This window comes from Pimephales promelas, chromosome 17 (assembly GCF_988280905.1).
Source record: "Pimephales promelas chromosome 17, fPimPro1.hap1.1, whole genome shotgun sequence".
In the NCBI taxonomy this organism is placed as follows: domain Eukaryota; kingdom Metazoa; phylum Chordata; class Actinopteri; order Cypriniformes; family Leuciscidae; genus Pimephales; species Pimephales promelas.
Genome location: NC_142785.1, coordinates 32,999,401 through 33,013,754, shown reverse-complemented (window position 1 = coordinate 33,013,754; position 14,354 = coordinate 32,999,401). Strand labels below are relative to the sequence as shown.

Here is a 14,354-nt window from a genome sequence, read left to right as displayed (position 1 = left end):
TTATAGAAGTTTGAGTTTATGGAAATGTACAATGTAAAAATATTAATTATTCATATTTTACATAAAATATATATTTTCAAAACCTGGGCTACTCTAAAATGGCAGAAAGATCAAAGCCAAAAATCTGAACAAGTTGTGTTTCAAATTTTAGGTTGATATCTCAAAAAATGAGCTTTCAGTGAGATTTTGTTTGAGCGCAGTACCAAACTTTTTCACTAGGACACAATCAGACTCCATTACTGCCCATATAAGGGCGCCTGCATTTCCATTCGTGTTTTGAGTGATATGAACCATTATTTCCACAATTTTCATACAATTTCTGAAGTAGAGATCCTATTCAGAAGTAGCATGGGAAGTTTGGCAGATTTTGATATGAATTGAACCTCTAAGAAACACATACAAAGAACACGCATGTAAGTCATAGCTAGCTGCCACGTCACAAATGGTGAATTTATTATTTTTTTCTTGATATTTCAAACTTTTCAGACCTTTTTTTTCCAAAATAATTGAATGGATTCTATCTTTTGAACTTTTGGCATGAAAACAAACTGAGGTATCTACCATTTTTTCATGATTTTTCATGTTTACTGCTATTTTAAAATAAAGGTCTGAACACGCCTTATGAGTATGAAAATATTCTTGTTTTATATTGATAAATTATGGCTACTCTGTAATATATTTTGAAAATCAGTCACCAAATATGGAAACTAGAGATTGTAAGCTTTCAAATGATATATAGTTTGTCAATATTATTTAAGGTATTTACTAAGATATTATTGTTTAAAAAATATAGTGGCAAACGTCCCACCTGTGGGACGGTGACAGTTAAGTGGTCTGTGACATTCTGCCAAACAGAAAATAATTTTGACTGGCCGCTTAGTGTATAAAAAGCTAGACATGATTTCAAAGCGATTAAAACGTCTGCCAAATGTAAGTGTAAATGCAATATTAAACTTATAAAGCTCTATAGCGTATGCTATACATTATATTGAAAAATGGTTAATATAAAAACATTACATTCAACACAAAAAACAACTGCTTGCCACAGTTTTAAGGGTAAAATCACACAATAATCCATTTACGGTTACTGCTCATAAAATATAATTACATGCATTAGATGTAGCATTTTAGCTCAATCTGCACATCTTCAGTAGGGATGGGCAACGATTAATCGCATCCAAAATAAAAGTTTGTGTTTACATAATATATGTGTGTGTATAATTAATTTGTATATATAAATACCCACACATGTATGTGTATATTTCAAGAGTTCAGATGCAAAAGCCTCTATATGCCATTTGAAATTTTCTTCTTTAATGATGATTTTTATCAAACTTGTATATTTAAGTTCAGTAATTTCACTTAAATGGCAATGATAATTACCCATTAATTGTTATTTAAGTGAAATTACTGAACTTAAATATACAAGTTTGATAAAAATCATCATTAAAGAAGAAAATTTCAAATGGCATTTAGAGGCTTTTGCATCTGAACTCTTCATTTAAGAAAAATGTGCTATTAATATATCAAGTATTTATATTTTATATAATATTAATTAAAAAGTATATACATGCATGTGTGTCTATTTATATATACAAAATAATTATACGCACTACACACACATATATTATGCAAACATAAACTTTTATTTTGGATGCGATTAATCACGATTAATCATTGCCCATCCCTAATTTTCAGGTACATTTTGTACATAAAAACGTACTGTAAATGAACTCGCATGTTTTCTGTGCACAGCCTGCAGATGTGATTAATAATACTATAGTAATAGTCCATAATTAGTTTTATTGTTTTCGACTGAGCGTGTATTTAAAGAGACATGGCATAGAAAGAAAAGCAAATCACATCAGATTAATTCACTTAAACAGCAAAAACTGAGCCTAAACATAGTTTGTTTGCTCGTTTCAGCGTAGCGGACAAACCTCAGGATCCGTAAGGACGCAAACCACGATCTCTGAGCTCGAGAAAGCTTCAGGTTAGACCTGTTACGCAACGCACATCTGGAGCAGGAAGGAGAGAAATGGGGCAGAAGAACAGACAGACTAGCAGAATAGAGATAAACAGACTCTGAGAGGAAGACAGGCTGAAGAGGAGGAGGACGGCCCTGAATGCCTGTGACACGTCGTCAGATGAGCACAGAAGCGCCACATTTACTCACGTGAAACACAAAAGAGCTTCTGTGAATGAGTGTGGAGTGAATAACAACTGTTTCTAGCATACAGTATATCAATCACATGACTTCAGTAGACTTGTAATTGTCATATGGACTATTGTTATGATGCTTTTATGTCCTTTTTGTATTTATTTACTATGAATCGTTGTATTGAGAGAAAAAAAATGGTGAGATTTTAATGAGTGTGAGTAAATTATGATTTCTAATTGTACCTGTCCCTTCTCCTATCTATTGGCACAGGGCTGACTGAAAGCCTGGTGTGGGCGGAGATGGAGCCCTGTGATTGGCTGCTGGTGAAGGAGGCGGCGTCTAGAGGAGAAAGGGGCGGAGTCACGAGACTTGGGCTGCTGCAGTCAGAGTGAGATAGTGATCCTGAAACACAACAACTTCTCAAAGTCATTCATGTTTTGATTTGTACATCCATCATCGACGAACAGCACAGGTGGTGTGTTGACTACGTGTACTGTTCGAAATCTGATTTTTACCTCTATCAGAGCCATGAACGGATCGAGCGTAGCGAGGGGTGGAGGGAATCTTAATGCGCTGCTCGCGGTACTGAGACAAACCTAAGGACAAACACAAACACAATCAGGATCCACAATTACATCTTGAGCGCAGACTTGAGATAACCAATCATGGATAATTTAGACTGTGATTGTCAATATCAGATGTTTGAGTATGATTAGAAATTATCAACATGTGTGCAAACTTATAATGGTGCAAAATAAGTACTATTTTTAAAAATATATATTTTGTTAAATTATACAAACTAAACCAATAAAGAAATCATTTTGTAGAGCAATACTATTGTACTAATTTACAAATATTAATTTAAAAAAGTATTTATTATTATATTGTTTATTTATTTATTATTATTTTATTTCGTATTTATTATTGATATTATTAATAATTATAAGTTGTTTTGTAAAATAAAATATTATTATTATTTTAATTTTATTAAATGAAACCAATTAAACCATTAAGAAATATATTACGACATTAATACTATTGTGCTGTAAAATATATATAGAGGATTTAATAATAATAATAATAATAATATTGTTAATTTCTAAAGTAAACCATATTATTTTATTACATTACAGAAATTAAGCCACTAAACAAATATATTCATATAGTAATAATACTACTGTACTGTAAAATAAATAGAGGATTTAATAATAATAATAATTTCATTATTTGCTAAAATAAACCACATTATTTTATTACATTACAGAAATTAAGCCACTAAACAAATATATTCATATAGTAATAATACTACTGTACTGTAAAATAAATAGAGGATTTAATAATAATAATAATAATGTCGTTATTTGCTAAAATAATCCGCATTATTTTATTACATTACAGAAATTAAGCCACTAAATAAATATATTCATATAGTAATAATACTACTGTACTGTAAAATAAATAGAGGATTTAATAATAATAATAATTTCATTATTTGCTAAAATAAACCACATTATTTTATTACATTACAGAAATTAAGCCACTAAAAAAATATATTCATATAGTAATAATACTACTCTACTGTAAAATATAAATAGAGGATTTAATAATAATAATAATAATGTCATTATTTGCTAAAATAAACCACATTATTTTATTACATTACAGAAATTAAGCCACTAAACAAATATATTCATATAGTAATAATACTACTTTACTGTAAAATAAATAGAGGATTTAATAACAATACTAATATTGTTAATTTCTAAAGTAAACCGTATTATTTTATTACATTACAGAAATTAAGCCACTAAATAAATATATTCATATAACAATAATACTACTGTACAGTAAAATAAAAATAGAATGTTTAATAAAAATAATAATGCTTATAATAATCATTTTAGCCGTCTTGATTTTTTTGTTTTCAAATGTTAAGCTTTACCTTTGGCTGAAAAATGCAAGGAGACGTTAAAGCTTCTCTATTGTGGACAAGTGGCAGTAACTGCAGTCCACGTGTTATTCTCACTACAGATCATGACAAAAGCTGCGGTTACACGAGAGGAGGTTGGTGTTACAGACCCAGTCTGGCGCTGGAGGGCAGGGAGTTGGTGTTGTGCTGTCCCGAGCCGCGCGAGCCGTCGTAGAGTTCACCGGAGCACTTGTGGTTGAGATCCACACTCCATCGGCCCTGGTGCTGCGGACTGAGGTCGAGAACACAGAGAGATCAGAACAGACCACATAAATGTGTGTGTGTGTGTGTGTGTGTGCGTACCTGACTTGAGTGTATGTGTGAGCAGGAACTGAAGGGGGGTTAGTGGTTTTGACACAGTGACTCCAGGCCTTGTACACTGGGTTCCTCATGACTGCGGTGACGGCCGGGTAGGGAGACAGTGTTCTGGGAGTGGTGTCTAGAACACACAAACACAAACAAATCACTCAGCGCCAACATCTTTTCATTTAAGACTCAACTTTGGCTTTAAATGAGCACGGTTTCGGTGTCAAACTCACGTGCTTGCGCGGGTGAGAAGCCTGAACTGTGCCGATTTGAGCGGAAAGGAGAGAACCGAACCAGATCCACAGGCTCAGGAGAGTGGTCCTCGTGAGAGAAGCTCTGCCGGGGAGAGAAGTGAAGATAAACCATGTGTTGATTAGTTGGAACGGTTTACACAACGTTATTTTTAAATAAAAAAAAAAAAAAGTTTGCCTGCGTGTTTATTGTTGAGTATCATGCTTAGAGCCCGACCGATAAAGGATTTTAAAGGCCGATACTGATACAAATATTTTTGGGTTTTAAAATCCGATATATCGGCCGATGGTTTTTTTTTTTATTAAATATTGTTGGATTTCACACACGTGTAAAAGAAAAGCTAACTTTTCTGCACAAGATACGTTTGATACTTTTTCTCCATGTCTAAATGTTCACTCCTCGCAAGTACAACTTACATTTTACAATGCAGGGACTGTAACTAGAGATATGCGAGTTATAAATACAGTAATCATTACTTTATTTAGGCAGAAAAGGTTCAAGCTCATTAATGTTAACGTTAGCGGTCTTCCACTGATGATAGTGGCATTAGCTAGTCTATGATGAGCCATAATTTAGCAATGGATAACATCATACTGCAATTTGTAAAACATACATTTTCAATATAACAGGCCAAGGAGAGATGATTAAAGCGTGTTTCGTCCGTTTTTATTTTTGAAATATTCATTTATCGGCCATTATAACTGCCGATACCGATATTATGGAAAATGCCTAATATCGGCCGGTCGATATATCGGTCTGGCTCTAATCATATTTGATATATCAGGTTTTAATGGCTCACAGTCTGATATAGTGAGAATAAGAAGGGGAAAAATGCTCATTTTAATTTAGAAGCCAAAAATAAGCGGTTTCCTGCAGATGCTGATATGTATATGGTCAAAACAAGGTAAGATGAAAAGCATATAAAGTCAAGTCAAATATATTTATATTGTTTTATTTATTGTTTTTTAAATATATTTATGTTGTTTTTTATTGTTTTATTGTATGGTTATGTAGGGCTTTTATGTATTTATTTATTTATTGTGTCCATTTTTGGGGGGGATTTGAAGTGCTCTTGCTTGCTTGCTTGCTATATAGCGCTTTTCACAATACAGATTGTATCAAAGCTGCTTCACAGTATCAATCAAGACAACATAACATTGTTTGTTTTGTTTATTCATGAAAAAAGATAATCTAGAGCTGATCAATGGTATGATGGGTCATTTAATTTGAATATCCCCAAGCCAAAGGCAACAGTGGCAAGGAACCGAAATCTCAAATCTTCCAATAATATAGTAAGATGATGTTTAAAAGCCTACTTTTATCAAAGCTCTGTGGTTTTAAAACCTATAATGCAATGCAATACAATGATGATTGAGAGATGAACTAATAAACCTTCCTCAAAAGCCTGATGATCGTATTTGATACTAAAGATTTTCTATAATCAAGTAATCTTCAAGTGCTTTATTACTAAAAACATAAACGTTTGTACAATCATACTAGGAGGACATTTACTTGATGAAAAAGTCGACAGAAGTAGATCGTGTGTAGTTTGTGCATATTGAATAAGAGCAGTGTTTATAAAGCACCGCACCTGTGGGAAGGGCATCTTCAGGGGCGTGAGGCTCCGGCGCTGAGCGGGTGCAGAGTTCGGTCTTCCTCTCCTCATCTCCGCTTCATCCGCGCCCTGTCCAGACGCTTCCCCCGACCCCTGTCTCTGAACAACATTCCCGTTGCGGTCTCGATTATCAAAGTCATGCGTGGTTTGGTCTGTGGGCGTGGTCTGAATGGGCGTGGCCGGGGGTGAGCCGGTGGTTATGGTGGAATCGGAGGCGGAGCTTCCCTGCGGTTTGTGTTTGAACTTGAAGGAGTCGCTGCGTTTGGGCGGCTCGGGCGGCATCTGTGGCGACCCCTCGGCCCACGAGCTCTGCGGGGAATGTTTCTGGGACAGACTGAGGTAGTCCAGCTTGGACGGCGTCGTCTCCGGCCGCTTGAACATGTCTGCGTCAAATATCGACTTCCGCTTCTTTGGGGTCTTAAAAATAGAGAGCGGCGGGATGCTGTCCGCAGTCGTCATAGCAACCGCGACCATTTTCGGCCACGTGCCGCCGCTTTGTTTCCGCCTCTCCTCTGCGGTGATGCAGTCGCCGGGGGAAACGGGGTGAAAGGTGAGGGGTCGTTTGGAGTTGTGATGCAGGCAGATCTCGTGATACGGGTCTGAGCGATACAGAGAGGCACGCTGAGCGCGCTCGCTCTCGACGTCACGTGTCGGGCTGTACGGGTCTTTATGGGCGGAGTGGTTGCTGGTGGGCTGCTTTCTGCAGGGCCGCAGGTGATCGGCCGACTTCCCGTTTGAGTTCCTTTCGCAGTCACGCTGGCTCTCGGCGATACTCTGACCCGACAGACTCTGTGGGAAAAACTGGGATATATAAACGATACGATATTATTGCAATACTCCAAAACATGTACTGTTGATTAAAATGCTAAATTATATTACATAGTGTGTGTACATGAATAGGCTTGGACTTGGTGCTGAAACCCAAAGCACAGGACAATAGAGACACCATTCTGTCACTGACTAGATGTATTAGGCCACTCTGTACTGGTAACATAAAACATCTGGCATTATCAGAACTAGAGCCAGACCGATATTAGGCATTTTCCAAACTATCGGTATCGGCAGTTATAATGGCCGATAAATGAATATTTCAAAAATAAAATAAAAACGGACGAAACACGCTTGAACCATGTCATGATTGTTGCAGTTGTATAGTTTGTCCACCAGAGGGCGCTCTACACCGTCCCTGTTGTGTATAACGCGCCACACATCCTGATGATCCAGATTGCAGGAAGCTTATAAGGCAATGTAGGGACTAATTAGTATTTTATTTATCAGAACTTTAATATATTTTGATGTTCATCTGTTGTGACAATAAAAGAAGCAAGTTTCTTTTTAATATGCATTATCATATTATTTTAGTTAAAACTCATAAATAACTACAAATGAGTAATGTTCGGGAAACCTGTTAATGTTTTGTTGCGTGTTTTTGGACAAAAAATTATCGGATTTTAAAACCAACAAATATTTGTATCGGTATCGGCCTTCAAAATCCTTTATCGGTCGGGCTCCAATCAGATATTCCCCCATTGCATTATTAAACATTATATATAGCAGTTTAATGTAGTTCACTAACAGTAATTTTCATTTTGGGTGAACTGTACGCATTATATATTGTCATTATCCACGATACATATTGTTGCGTTGTTGTATTGCGATATATCGTGAGACCCCTATTAAAACCTTCAGGAAAGGAGTAAGCAGATCGAACTTCTCACTTACAAAAGGAAATAAATAATGATCAATAATGTCTCACCTTCAGGAGGGAAAGAGACAGCGAATCTCTGCAGCTCCGCAGGAGAGTCTCACATTCACTCACTGATTTATTATCCAGTGAAATTCCGTTTATCTGCCAGAGAAAATGAAACAACCTTAACACAATCACAACAGATATGCTCAATAGTGCACTACATGCCTGCGTTTACTCTAATGAGCCAGTATACAGTGGTGTGAATAAGTTTTGGCACCCATGCTAAAGTTGCCTAAAAAGAGGAATAAAAAATCATCTTTTGGATATTGATCTTAATGCCTTAATTAGAAAAATGAGGAAAACTCCAACCTTTAAGGACACACATTTTCTTTGTGAATGAATAATGTAGCATAAATAAATAAATGTTTTTCCTTAAAATACAGGGTGCATAAGTCATTGTTAAATTCCCATAGAGTCAGGCAGATTTTTATTTTTAAAAGCCAGTTATTTCATGGATCCAGGATAATATGCATCCTGATAAAGTTCCCTTGGCCTTTGGGATTAAAATATCCCCACATCATCACACACCATTTACCACACCTAGAGATTGGCATGGGGTACTTTCCATAAGATCATCTTTGAATGCAAATCAAACCAGCTATTAGGCTAACTGAAGTAAAACCATGCCAATCTTATAATATTTTAATCCCAAAGGCCAAGGGAACTTTATCAGGATGCATATTATCCTGGATCCATGAAATAACTGGCTTTTAAAAATAAAAATCTGCCTGACTCTATGGGAATTTAACATAGAGGGCAATGACTTATGCACCCTGTATTTTAAGGAAAAACATTTATTTATTTATGATACATTATTCATTCACAAAGAAAATGTGTGTCCTTAAAGGTTGGAGTTTTCCTCATTTTTCTAATTAAAGCATTAAGATCAATATCCAAAAGATGATTTTTTATTCCTCTTTTTAGGCAACTTAAACTTAGCATGGGTGCCAAAACTTATTCATACCACTGTATATGCAAATTTCAATATAAATTCATTTAAGCACTATAGTTTACAGAAAAAACGATTTTTCTCAAGTCGACTGAGGCTGAATTGAAAAACTAGTGACGTGGAACCCGTGGACTCACATTGAGAACCCGATCGCCCGGACACACCGAACCATCCCTGGCTGCAGGACTGCCTGGAGAAACCGACGATACGAACATGCCGCTCTCCAACCCAACACCACAATCTGCAAGACAGAGACAGAGAGTCGATGAGATGATGAAGGCGGTTTATCTGCTTGACCAGCTGATGACCCATGATATGACCTTTATGCCCCGCCAGTGTAAGATGAACAGAGGTGACCATCCTTCCTCCAAGAGACTTCCTCCTGCGGACCACCATGTTGATGAGCCCGCCTCCACTGAACACCACCTTTATGACCTGCTTCCGGTCCTTATTGGCCAGATCCACATCATTTATCTTCAACAACCAGTCGTTGACTCTGCGGCGTGAATAAACCACAGTTAGAAACGAACACCAACGTTTCACAGAAGAACGGAGAGTTCACGCACCTTAACCTGCCCTCCGCAATACTTCCTTTGTCCACCTTGCTCACGAATATCCCATAATCCCCGGGTAGATACGAGTCGCTCACCCCCTCGGCAATATCAAAACCAAAAGCACTCAAATCCATGTCCTCCTGTACGACAGATGGAGATGTGTTGAAGGATTTATATTTCAGCTTTACATCAATTAACCCTCTGGGGTTGTTCGGCCCAAATGGACCCGAATAATTTAAATACTTTAAATATTTTTTTTTTAAATCACAGCTTCATCGGAATGGTCCGAAATTTGGTGACTTAGTTGGTATTTGGTATTTGAACACCCCAAAAAAATTGGGGACAGGCTGTGAATAGTCTAAAAAAAAAATAGTCACACTTGGGGTGTTCGGGTCCAAATGGACCCGTATGGAAAATGATGGGAAATTGGCAAAAATGAGTTTTTTTGTGCGTACAATCTACAAATCAGCAACAATCTTGAGAAAAAAGCACACAACAGTGAAGGGGTGAATCTATAAAACATCAAGAGTGCAAAACAGACACACACACACACTTTTATACACAAACACACCAAAAAATTCAGATTATACATGTGTTTTGCATTTTTAAAAAGCTCAGTTTGTCCACCAGATAGCATCCATCTCATTTCAAAAATTGCTTTTATGAGGCCTAGGCTTGACTCTAAAATGAAATACAGCTTTAAAAAATTTTTTTTTTTTTAATTTAAAAAAAATATTTTTTCTATTATGTTCAATGGGGGGGCATTTTGTTATAATTATTGCATTAATACTAATTATAATTTTTTTTTATTTTTGAAATTCTCAAAACACCAAAAAAGAAAAAAAAAATATTATAAAAAACCCGATTTTTATATTATAAAAATTTAAATATAAAAATTTGAATTAAATTTAAATATAAAAAATGTAAATATAAAAATATTATAAAAAATATTATGAATCCCGCCCTTTGGGTCCATTTGGACCCGAAACACCCCGAGTGTGACTCTGAAACGAACAACCCCAGAGGGTTAACAAAGACGTTTTTACTATTTTTGGAGGTTTGTCACAGCTTTGAGGGCTCGTTTACATACCGCACTCCTCTCAAACTCCACCGTCTCCGTTTCCCACTCCAGCGAGTCCGTATCGATAGCAGAGTCGTGAGAATTGTGGGCCATCAGTTGGCGAAAACGTGCCTCCTTCTCCAGCTGCTCCTCCATGCATTCCCTGAAACACATTTTAGGATAAAGTTCACCTCATCACGTCATCATGTACTCCAACCTGATAACAGAGGGTCTGAGAGGATAGTTCATTCTATTCAGAAGAATAAGAGTCATTTGTTTGGGACTCAAACTACTTTGGTCGCATTTCTTTTGCTGTAGATTCAGTAGCGCGGCAGGAAGCCACAAAAACTGTAGATTCCCTGTGGTAGTGTGTGTTTGCGAGACTCACTTGAGCTCCTTCAGTTCTCGCACCGCGTCGTTCTTTTGTTTCCGCAGGTCGTCGAGGTTTCTCAGAGCGTCGGCGAGATCGCTAACAGCTCGGTCCCTCTCGCGTCGCAGGTTATCGCACAACGTCCTGACACATACACAGACAAACAGCAATAATAATATATCGTTTTATAGGGCCTCTCTGCTTTAGCCAATGTTTTATGGAGATAAAATAGTCTCAAATATAACATTTTTAAAATAATTCACAAAATAAGATTTGCAAACGCACAACCAAAGTTACAGATTCACAAATGCAATGATAATTTATTAATACAATCTTGACTGTTTAAACTGTATTTGCAAATCGTGTGTGTGTGTGTGTCTATTTTAAGACTTAGTTCACAATACACAATACACCTTGCTCAATGCTTGGACTCTGACAAATACATTAAAATAAATGATTCAGATTCAGATTATTTTATTTCATGCCATGTCAGCAGTCAGAGCTATTTTCATGGCAAAAATTCATTTACAAAAATACAAACATCATATAAATACAACAAAAACAAAACAAATATAAACAATACAATATATTTGTTTAAATTAACATATGATAAAAAAAAAATCCAGAACCTTTTCAGGCATAATCTCATTAAATATGTCCTTCAAAGAAGTAACTTCATAAAAGAGCCTCCTGCTTGCGTTAAGTCCAGGACAATCTAATAAAAAATGTTTGACAGATAAAGGAATTTTACAAAACATACATAAAGTTGGGTCTTCACCTTTAAGCAAAAAAGCATGGGTCAAACTTGTATGACCTATACGGCATCTGGTGTAGACAAAATAAATGATTTTGACACCATTTTAGCTCCATACTGTTTACACACCATTACATCTGTTTATAATTTCCTTGTTGGATTTGAAAAATATGTAATTGGATGGGTTTTAACAATTATAAGGCCATATATGACGTGATACTTGAACTGGATCACTTTTATGACAGATTTAAAGGATTTTTGGTTGCGTCTGCTTACCGTATGCTCTCTCTCTCTGCTACGATCTTGTCTCTCTCCTGAAAGGCCCAATCTCTCCTGCATTTCGCCACCTCCGCCTCCTGCACGGCCTCCTGGAGCTCCTCGGAAACGGCCTCGCACTGTTTCCTCAGCACCTCCAGCTCCTTACTGACGCGCTCAATGTCCAGCGTTGCACTGTCCTGCTTCTGCAGAGAGAGAACCAGGAAGTAAAAATCAGCTGTGGCGGGTAGCGCTGAACCAGGAAGTAAAAATCAGCTGTGGCGGGTAGCGCTGTTAAATCACTAGACAATTTTGCGCGTTACTTATTATGTTTAGCCTCTTTGCTGCGGAAGACAGATTTAGCACAAATACTCAACTCATGAGACATAATTTTTTTAAAACAGTGTATTGCGTATAATCTGCTCATATCTGGCTTACTTGAACATAACCGTCACTACACATCAAATAACAGCTCGCTCGTTTGCACTGAAGCAATAGCGAAGATTAAAAAGCATTTAGTTAACAGAAAACTAGGGCTGTAGTCAACCAAAGAAATCCTTAGTCGACCAAGGTCTTGTCCTCCGCAACGATTAGTCGGGGGGAAAAAAAACGGTTTAAATTTTTAAAACGATTAGTCAACTAAAAAAAAACTGTTTAAATTTTTAAAACGATTAGTCGACTAAAAAAAACGGTTTCAATTTTTAAAACGATTAGTCGACTAAAAAAAAAACGGTTTAAATTTTTAAAACGATTAGTCGACTAAAAAAAACGGTTTCAATTTTTAAAACGATTAGTCGACTAAAAAAAACGGTTTCAATTTTTAAAACGATTAGTCGACTAAAAAAAAACTGTTTAAATTTTTAAAACGATTAGTCAACTAAAAAAACGGTTTAAATTTTTAAAACGATTAGTCGACTAAAAAAAACGGTTTAAATTTTTAAAACGATTAGTCGACTAAAAAAAAAACTGTTTAGATTTTTAAAACGATTAGTCGACTAAAAAAAACTGTTTAAATTTTTAAAACGATTAGTCGACTAAAAAAAACGGTTTAAATTTTTAAAACGATTAGTCAACTAAAAAAAACTGTTTAAATTTTTAAAACGATTAGTCGACTAAAAAAACGGTTTAAATTTTTTAAACGATTAGTCGACTAAAAAAAACTGTTTAAATTTTTTAAACGATTAGTCGACTAAAAAAAATGGTTTCAATTTTTAAAACGATTAGTCAACTAAAAAAAAAAACGGTTTAAATTTTAAACAATTAATTAACTACCAACCGGTATATCCCTTACTGAGCGCGTGTGTAAGCTAAACTCTGGCGCAATTACAAAAAATAGCCTATATTACAGCATTTAAAGAGTAACTAAACACTAAACCAACTTTTTTTAGTTAATGATCTGTAAGAATAGATCTTTATTAAAACCAGGCATTGATTCGAGTAACTTTTTTTGACATTTGTTTATAAAGTGTTCTATTTCTACAATACATGGTGTAAAAACGTCTTAGTGCTGCCCTCTTCAGGTTGAACGGTGGCTACTGCAGTTGAATTTTCCTATTGGATGTTCCGCACTTTGTGACGTACGCAGGTTTCAGCTCACCACGCGTATAAAAACCATCTTGTGTCGTCAAAACCACCGTAGGGAGTCGGGAATTGGAATTGTGAGTATTGAAAATGACCAGGATAGAGTGTTTTAGCATCTATTTCGTCCCCTCTATCTCCGCTGGGGTCTGCCCACTTTTTCAGCATTTTCAATTATTGCCAGTGGGTGGAGTCAGGCTCTGACCAGGGGTTTAGTTAACCCTTTAAAGTTGGGGATAAAACAAAGGCTAATTATATATATAGAATATAGTAATTAATAACTGCTTTATAAAGGAATTAATATCAAGGAGTAAATCATTGAAAATGTATTTCTATTGGTAAAAAATAAAAAATAAATAAAAAAATGCGACCGGTCGACCAATAAGAATGTCAGTCGACCAAGACGGCATCGACTGATTAGTCGACTAAACGACTAAAGTTGACAGCCCTACAGAAAACATTGTTATTTCCAAACATCCTATATTTATTTGCTGTTCTTTGTACTGTATTGATGTGTCCACCTAAAATACATTGTTGGTGAAAAGGATTAAAAAAGTGGAAGGGAGGAGACATTTAATGACAGGATTTAGTGTGAATTAGGAATTAATGTAGTAGAAGCAGAGCCCGTCTAACGGAGAGCCTTTGCACTTCCTATTAGCCCCGTTGTGTATCATCCTGGTTGCAGTTCCATTAGAATTCCACTGGAGGTGATCATGAGCGAGAGCAGAATGAATGGGAGTCTATGGGGCTAAACGGCTAAATGTGTCTCTTTCACCTGCTT

At 36.1% G+C, this 14,354-nt stretch overlaps 1 protein-coding gene across 3 annotated transcripts in view; it reads right to left on the bottom strand.

Moving 5' to 3' along the window:
- Positions 1–14,354, bottom strand: part of dlg5b.1 (discs large MAGUK scaffold protein 5b, tandem duplicate 1) — a 49,424-nt gene that overhangs the window by 14,137 nt on the left and 20,933 nt on the right. Inside the window, exons 9-22 of one of the 3 annotated variants that reach the window (XM_089122418.1) lie at positions 12,017–12,201; positions 11,005–11,130; positions 10,647–10,779; positions 9,569–9,696; positions 9,323–9,498; positions 9,140–9,243; positions 8,060–8,152; positions 6,280–7,104; positions 4,670–4,772; positions 4,434–4,569; positions 4,241–4,362; positions 2,677–2,757; positions 2,404–2,563; positions 1,941–2,018 (exon numbers count right to left, since the gene is read on the bottom strand). In XM_089122418.1, coding sequence (XP_088978544.1) covers positions 1,941–2,018; positions 2,404–2,563; positions 2,677–2,757; positions 4,241–4,362; positions 4,434–4,569; positions 4,670–4,772; positions 6,280–7,104; positions 8,060–8,152; positions 9,140–9,243; positions 9,323–9,498; positions 9,569–9,696; positions 10,647–10,779; positions 11,005–11,130; positions 12,017–12,201 — 2,450 coding nt within the window. The remainder of the gene's footprint in view (positions 1–1,940; positions 2,019–2,403; positions 2,564–2,676; positions 2,758–4,240; positions 4,363–4,433; positions 4,570–4,669; positions 4,773–6,279; positions 7,105–8,059; positions 8,153–9,139; positions 9,244–9,322; positions 9,499–9,568; positions 9,697–10,646; positions 10,780–11,004; positions 11,131–12,016; positions 12,202–14,354) is intronic. The other 2 variants (XM_039650572.2, XM_039650580.2) reach the window with 2 other exon arrangements.